Source organism: Terrapene carolina, unplaced genomic scaffold (assembly GCF_002925995.2).
Source record: "Terrapene carolina triunguis isolate 2854851 unplaced genomic scaffold, T_m_triunguis-2.0 Scaffold25245, whole genome shotgun sequence".
Classification (NCBI taxonomy): domain Eukaryota; kingdom Metazoa; phylum Chordata; order Testudines; family Emydidae; genus Terrapene; species Terrapene triunguis.
Genome location: NW_020689596.1, coordinates 2,119 through 10,408, shown reverse-complemented (window position 1 = coordinate 10,408; position 8,290 = coordinate 2,119). Strand labels below are relative to the sequence as shown.

The 8,290-nt window shown below is 52.0% G+C and overlaps 1 protein-coding gene across 1 annotated transcript; it reads left to right on the top strand.

Moving 5' to 3' along the window:
- Window positions 1-144: 144 nt before the first annotated feature.
- LOC113408846 (general transcription factor IIH subunit 4-like) lies at window positions 145-2,925 on the top strand (the record flags this gene model as incomplete). Its single annotated transcript, XM_026662271.1, has 5 exons — window positions 145-277; window positions 895-1,025; window positions 1,518-1,565; window positions 2,057-2,135; window positions 2,735-2,925. Coding segments are annotated over 5 exons (564 nt in total), but the record flags the coding sequence as incomplete, so codon positions are not given.
- Window positions 2,926-8,290: the final 5,365 nt, after the last annotated feature.

The window sequence follows — 8,290 nt, the reverse complement described above, 5'->3', positions numbered from 1 at the left end:
TTGGGAGGGATCTGGGGGCTGTGGGTCGGGGTTGAAGGGCACTGGGGAGAGCTGGGGGCTGTGGGTCGGGGTTGAAGGGCACTGGGGGGGCTGCGGGTCAGGGTTGAGGGTCTCTGCAGACACCCTGCGTTCCCCCCCTTGCAGAGGAAGTCGCGGCGCTATTACCCCACCCGCCTGGCCATTAACTTGTCCTCAGGAATCTCCGGCACCACCACGGACACCCACAACCAGGGCTTCGTTGTTGTAGAGACCAATTACAGGGTCTATGCGTACACAGGTCAGAGGTCAAGGGCCGGGGGTCACCCACCTGGCTAGTCTCCGACCCCCTATCCCCTCCTCACTGCAGCTTCCTTCGGAGCCCAAGGCCAGCACATGGGGAGTGTGGGAGTAAATGAGAACAGCAGCTGCTGCCTCACAGGCCAGAATCATGGGGGGAGGGGGGGAAAGTCAGGACTCCTGGGTTCTATCCCCAGTTCTGGGAGGGGAGTGGGGTCTTATGGTTAGAGAAGGGGAGGCTGGAAGCCAGGACTCCTGGGTTCTATCTCCAGCTCTGAGGGGAGTGGGGTCTAATGAGTCAGAGCAGACAGGGGCTGGGAGTTAGGACTCCTGGGTTCCATTCCCAGATCTCTGTGACCTTGAGGGGCACATGCCCTTTCCCGTGCCTCAGTTCCCCCCCCAACACAGGGTCAGTGATCCTGACCCCAGTGTGTAAATGCAGGGAGATCTATGGGTGTGATCCCCCATATGCTGCGAAGGGTGATGACTCCCTGGGGAGCACTGATTCCATGGGATGGTGCTGGCCATGCCTCCAAGGGGCGAGGCTTCCCTAGATAAGGCCACAACCTGATTGATTGTCTCCTATCCGCTGCCACTCCTCTCCCCGCCCCGCCCCAGACTCGGAGCTGCAGATCGCGCTCATCGCACTGTTCTCCGAGATGCAGTATCGCTTCCCCAACCTGGTGGTGGCCCACGTGACCCGCGAGAGTGTCCAGCAGGCCATCGCCAACGGCATCACGGCCGAGCAGGTGAGAGCCGGGGGCAGGGGCCATGGGATCACAGAGACCCGGTGAGGGCTCCCACCTGGGACGGGATCGCCCCGAACCCAAGCAACGGGGCTCCCAGCTTGCCCCTTGGGGGAAGAAACGGATCAAACATTTCCTGCTTTGGATAGCCCAGTCCCCTTCTCTGCACCCCCACTGGGAGGCAGGACTCCTGGGTTCTATTCCCAGCTCTGGGAGGGGAGTGGGGTCTAGTGGGTTAGAGCAGGGGGCGCTGGGAGCCAGGACTCCTGGGTTTTGTCCCCAGCTTTGGAAAGGGAGTGGTGTCTACTGGTTAGAGAAGGGTGAGGGGTGTCTCTGAGGCATCATATGGACCCGCGCTCACCCCTCCGATGGGACAGTCTGGTTACGGGGAAGGATCATCCAAGACGGGGTTGTACCCCAGCCCTGGGGGGAGGGACAGGCTGTGGGTGGCTGCTAGGGGGTGCCGGCCGGTTACAATGTCCCCTCTGCCTGCAGATCATCCACTTCCTACGGACCAGGGCACACCCTGTGATGCTGAGACAGGTGAGGGGCTGGGAGTCAGGATTCATGGGTTCTATCCCCAGCTCTGGGAAGGGAGTGGGGTCTAGTGGGTTAGAGCTGGGGGGCTGGGAGTCAGGACTCCTGGGTTCTATCCCCAGCTCGGGGAATGGAGTGGAGTCTAGTGGGTTAGAGCAGGGTGGGAGTGGGAGGTGGGAGCCAGGACTCCTGGGTCCCCACTGATGACAATATTTCCCTAACTCCTAGGGGCTGGAGTGAACTAGCCAGGGCAGAGATGAAAGGGGCTGAGCTAGAAGAAAAGCTGATCATTGACGGAGCAGGGCAGGAGCAGGGCAGGTGAAGGACGGGGGTTAGAGACAGGGGAGGGTCCAGCGACCCAGTGGGCAGAGGGGAGGGGGCAGATACCATAGAGATCAGGGCCCTATGGGTGCCTAGATGGTCTCTATCCTTGGGAGCTGGGGGTTGGTTGTGGGGCCAGTAGCTGCTGAGTGACTCCTCGCCTGCTCCTCCCGCAGACCCCAGTGCTGCCTCCGACCATCACGGATCAGATCCGGCTCTGGGAGCTGGAGCGCGACCGGCTGCGCTTCTCTGAGGGTGAGTGTCTTGGGGGAAGGGCTGGACACTGGTGGGGGCCAGCAGCAGGGGAGGGGATGGTGCCCTGATGGAGTCTGATTGGTTTTTTCCTCCCTCTCTGCCCCATTCTCCTCTCCTTTCCCTCCCTCCATTCCACTTACCCATCTGTCCTCTATACAATTCTCTGCCCCATTCCCCCTTTCATCTCCCTCCTCCATCCCACTTATCCATCATTCATCTCCCCCGCCTCATTCTCCCTCCATCCTTCCCTCCCTCCCTTTCCCCCTCCTACTTATCCATCTGTCTGTCCTCATCCCCTTCTCGGCCTCCTCTTCCTCCTCATCCCCCACTCCACCCCTTTCCCCCCTTTATCCATCCATCATTCCTCTTTTCTGCCCCATTCCCTCTCTCGTCTCCCCCGCTTCATCCATGTCTCCCACTATTCCTTCCTTCCATCCTCCCTTCCCCCTTGGCCCCATTCTCTCTCCTTCCATCTCTCCATGTCTCCCACTTTTCCTTCCATCCATCCATCCTGCCTCCTCCGTCCTGTTCCCTCTCCGTCCATCTTTCCATGTCTCCCACTTTTCCTTCCATCCCTTCCTCTCTTTCCCCCCGTACAGGGGTGCTGTACAACCAGTTCCTGTCCCAGGTGGACTTTGAGCTGCTGCGGAACCATGCCCGGGACCTGGGCGTGCTGGTCTTCGAGAACCCGGCCAAGCGCCTCATGGTGGTGACACCCGCCGGCCACTCCGACGTCAAGCGCTTCTGGAAGAGGCAGAAGCAGAGCTCCTGAGGGGACCCCGCGCCCGGCCCCGAGGATTGGGCTGCCGCTCCCCGACATCTGGTGCAGGGGGGGATCCTGCTGCACTGAGTGTCCAGCGGTTACATCAGGAAGCTCAGTGGATCTCCAGCAGGGAAGGGGTTAAATTGCAGCGCCTCCCCCTCACCCCTGCACACCCTTTCCCCCAAACTGGATCTCTCCTTTGGCCGATCTCTTTCCAGCAGCGAAGGGGTTACATGATGACATGCCCCCCTTCTCCCCTGTGGGGGCTAACTGGTCCCATCCCTCTGCATCAGTTTTTGAGGGGCTACTTCGCTGATCACCCCAGAACCCCTGGCTGGGGGTGGAGTTGGATGCACCTTCCAAGATGTGTGGGTCTTCTGCACCTTGACGTCTGTGGGGGGATCCAGGGCTGGGTTATGCTCCTCATGCCCCCCACCCCCCAACCCTTGATGCTTTCCAGCAGCCAGAGGAGGTTCCTCTGGGGCTTTCTCCCCTAGGGGGCGCCAGCTCCCATCCTGCCCTAGGCCAGGGGCCAGAAACAAAGTGACTGACCCTGCTTTTGCCGATGGGTGTAAATGAATAACCCCACTGGCGTTAGTGAGGCTGATCCCCCTCTCAGCTGGTGTAAATCTGGAGTAACTAAATTGAAGTCACACCTGATTTGCACCAGTGGCAACTCCATGCACGGAACTGGAGTGACCTGATTCACACTGGCCGACCGGATCAGAATCCAGCCCTGACTCTACTGCCATCGATTGGCTGCTCTGGATTGACACCGCGCTCAGCATCCAGCCCTGGCTCCAGGGGGTCTCTGGATTTACACGAGGGGAACAGGAGAATCCAGCCCAACACCTGTAAATAGTTTTTTGTAAGTGTTGAGAGAGGACTGAATAAAGCTCTCATTTGAAAGTTTTGTATTTGCTGTCTGGCTGGCAGGGCGTCATCATTCCTGGCTGACACAGGGTGCCCCCTACAGGTAGGCGTGGTGTAGCAGGGGAGCCCTGACTTGAATTTCCCTGCACCCAGGGGAATATCAACAAGTCCAGGTTGTTAGACGCTGAAGGGCACCCCCTGGTGGAGGGGCTCAGGCCACAGAAAAGCCAACGCAGAATCTAAAACTCTCACCCCAACAAACATCTCGGCTGGGGGAGCCTGTTCTTAGTGACTCTGTCCCCCACTGGAGGCCAGCGCTTGCCTTGACTCAGGTCTAAAGAGGGACTTTTGTGGCCGGGGAAAAAGGAAAAAGTTTGGTGAGGGGATGGGAATGCTGACAAGGCCACTGTCCGCCCCCCTTAGCAGGGAAGGGAGGTTTGGGGTGAAGGCACAGGACTCTGGGGTTCTAGTCTGTCCTCGGCCACAGATCCGTACTGTCCCTTTGCCTCTCTGTACCTCTGTTTAGCCAGTTAACCAGCAATATCATTGATCGCAAGGATGGAGGAGCGAAATTCCTTACTACTTGTGAGGTGCTTCGCTGAAGGCTGTAGAAATGTCTAGGACTAACTACCATGTGAAAAACTAGGGGGGCTGGAGGTTCAGGAAACCAACAGATGCGGCTAAGAGCCCATCAGGGCCCCTTCTTTGTAAAATAGGTAACAACTTGTTTTTGGGGCGCCTGTTGATGTCGGGATGGTGTGCTAAAGCTGTCTAGAAATGGAAGGTGTGCCAACAGTGGAACCCACCAACCGACGGAGTCTACTGCAGGAGACGCTAATTGTGTAAAGTCTATGGCCAGTTCCCGTGAAATGTTAGGACGTCCTTATTTCCTTAACCCATCACGCTGACCGAAACAGCTGTACGTAGAGGCCTTGGTTGAACTTGTTTTTGGAAAGCAGGCCTTCGATTGATGGGTACTTGAACTAGTTACATACATATTGTGCCTGGACTGCACAAAACTTTTTCAAACAAGTCAAGGCCCTGGTGATTGGGGGGACTTCCAGGCACGGACTCCTGGAATCCTGCCAGCAGCTGTTAGGGCAAGGATGGCAAAACATGGATGAAGGAAAGGTTACACCCCCTAAAGGGATGCAAGGGAGCGATCATTTTCTATTAATCCGTGTCTGTCGCTTACTTTTTCCTTTTCTTACGGTCTAAGTTGTGGGCCTAACAGTGTCAATGGGGACTGGTGAGAAACTTTCACCCTAAAATATTTTTGATTGGAAAATTAGGTTGTCAGTGAAATGAATTTTATCTTCAGCCATTGACTTTCTGTGGGAAATTTTGATTTGGTCAAAAAACGCAGATGCCCGAAAAAGAAAGTATTGCAGTTTTAAAGCTTATGTGAATTCTTTGAGCTTAATATGCTTTAGTTTTCGGCAGCATCCCCACAAAAGCCACACAGGCCTGGTGTAGCTTAGAAAGCTTTGCCAGTTTATACTGGTGCAGATACAGTTCTACCCATTTAAAAGTGCCTGTGCTGGTGTGTCTGTTCTTCACACTGGAAGGGAAATAAGTTTTACTGGTGTGAGGCACCTTTATCCTGGTACAGCTTAATCCAGATTGGGGCTGTGGTGTATAACTATATTGGTGGGGGAAAATCACACCCCTAACCACCATAGCTATAACAGTGTAACTAGTGTAGATCAGACCGTAACTGGGGTCTGTAGACATTCGTATGCAAATATCTCTAATGGCAAAAGGAGCCTTGGTAGCCACACAGAGTAGCAGTGTCAGGGTTAATCTCTTAAAAATAATTGTGCTTTAGCATCAGAGTCAGAGCTTCAGGCTGCAAGAGTCAGGCTGTTGGTAGAATGTGGTTTCTTTGTGTTGATTTCAATCAAACCTCAGGGACGGAAAAATGCAACTGACACTGAAGTAAAGGAACTCATGAATATTAGCGACTGAGGATGTCTATAGCCTGTGGTCCATATTGTAGAAGTGTGATACTGTGAACAGAATTGATCTGGATTAGAATTATGTGCCCCCCTCGCCCCACCTTTTTTTTTTTTTTTTAAACTGTGGTAGAGGAATAGAATTTGCTTTGACACCAAGGCAAACGAGTAACTTTTTTGTTAAAAATAAAAAAATCTTTATTAGCTTTGTTAGAGAAAAGGACACTTATCAGAATGAAGGACGCCCTTTATAAATATGTCTGAACAAAAATACTTAGCACAGAGAAAATGTTAGGAAAATAATGTATCCAATTAGAAATAAACATTGCAGTCGAAAAATAATGTACGTAAGGAAGTAACTAAGCTGTGTGGGGCAGAGCTCTCTTTTTGGTCTGTGTTTGCACAGTGCACATGACTTGGGGCTCTTGGGTACTAATATAATACACACAATTAAGAAAAAGAATTGAAGAGATACGTGCTTCAGTGTTTGCAGGATGGGGAAATTCGCTAAAGACGTGATAAGGAGGAAGAGTTTCTATGTAAAGGATAAACCAGATTATTTATCACTGGAAGTCCAAACTGATAAAAATATTATAGGAATATATTGACATTGGGGGAGAGAGGGATTCTTTGGTAGAAGCAACAGTGAATCAATTATTCTAATACTGCCCTGTAAATTAAGGCCTTTATCCAGAAAAAAAAAATTGAACAAGTGCTTAACTTAAACGCGGTGACTATTTCCATTGATATCAATGGCATGTGTGTCTAGCTGGACAAATGCTCACATCTATATTTAGAACAAATTCCAGCAGGGTGGAATTTCAAAGAAGATAGTCTGGTAACCTGTGTCAATATTTGGGAAGTAAGCTGAGCTCGTCGGTGGGGACGTGACGAAAGCACTGGGGTGCAGGAGTGAGGCAAAATGCTCCACCAAGGAGAAGTCATGACGACAAGCCAAGAAACCAGAAATTCTTCAGGTCACAAGACGACAAAGGAGCTCATGTGATAGGAGAAAAAACAAACAAACCCAAATATTTAGAAACAGAATATAAATTAGAGCAGTGATAACTCAGACTGAGGTGCAAGCCACAAATGGCGCTTTAATGTGTCTCTCCTGTGACTCTTTGCAGCACATGATATTAAAACACCGTGATTTAATTATTAACCAATCTATGTTATTAACCAATGAAGTTATTAAATTATTTGCACTGAGAATAATTATAAACTAAATAGTCCCCGTCATTCCCACACCTATGGCTCTTTCGGGTGATGCTGGTGGCTAATTGGGCTCCGGAATCACTGAGCTCTGAGTATCACTGAGTTAGAGACTCACAACAAGCCGAGTTCTGTACAAGCAGACACAGAGATGGGGGCTGCTGAGCTATTAGCATCGGGGTTTAGATGCTCTTCATTGATTGATTTGGATTAAGTAGCACAGAAGCGACTGTAATTGGTCTCTACCACGACGAAGCCCTGGTTGTGGGTGTCCGTGGTGGTGCCGGAGATTCCTGAGGACAAGTTAATGGCCAGGCAGGTGGGGTAATAGCACCACAACTTCCTCTCCAAGGGGGAGAATGCGGGGTGTCTGCAGAGACCCTCCTCCCATGCACAGCTCTGCTGGTGCCCCTCAACCCCGACCTGCAGCCCCTGCTAGCCCAACCCCCAGCTGGCCCCAACTCCCCCCAGCTCTGTCAGTGCCCCTCAATCCCAACCCACAGCCCCCTGCTATCCCAGCCTTGGCCTCCCCCCAGCCCCAACCCACAGCCCTCTGCTATCCCAGCCCTGAGCTCACCTCTCCCCGTGTCCCTCCCACGAGGGCAGTACCAGCAAGAAATTATTTCTACTTGCACCTGAGCACAGAGGTCCCTTCTTCTGGCTTTGTAAGCTATGAATTTTGCACAGGGGGAGTTTGTTGCTGCTATAATCTACTGGGACTGCCCCTGTGATACTGAAGATCCTGTCCCCCTCTGTGGGGAGCCGTGGATGCAGAAGGGGAAAGATGCTAAGTCTCAATTGTGGATTGATCCTTTCACTCTGTCCCTGACCCGTCTGTGCCAGAGGAGTGAATCTCCCCTGTGCTCTGCTGCCATCTCAGAGCCGCTCCCCATTCAGAGCCGGAAAGGTGGAAGTTGCCTGATTCACTCTCCAGCTGGAGCAGATTCTGTCACTGACACAATCAAACCCTCCTCCAAGGGCTCAGTTCTCAGCGGTCGATTCTCTTTCCGCAGTGAGTGCGACTAGATCGGTGGTTCCCAAACGTTAACAACTTGTGAACCCCGTTCACTAAAATGTCAAATTTCGTGATCCCCCTCCTAAAAATGAATATTTCCAGGGATTTTCTCATTTACCTGAGTATAAATGATAAAAGCAGTGATCTTGGGAATATAAAATTTGTTTTTATGACCTGCTTATTACACACGATTTATTATTAATTATTAATCATTACAGTATTTTTATTACATTATAAAAATGGCAACATTCTTCCAAGCTCTCACTTTCATAGCTTGTATCACTCTGAATAAGCCTGTTATAAGACAAGGCTCCTATGTTTCATCAAGGAGTAT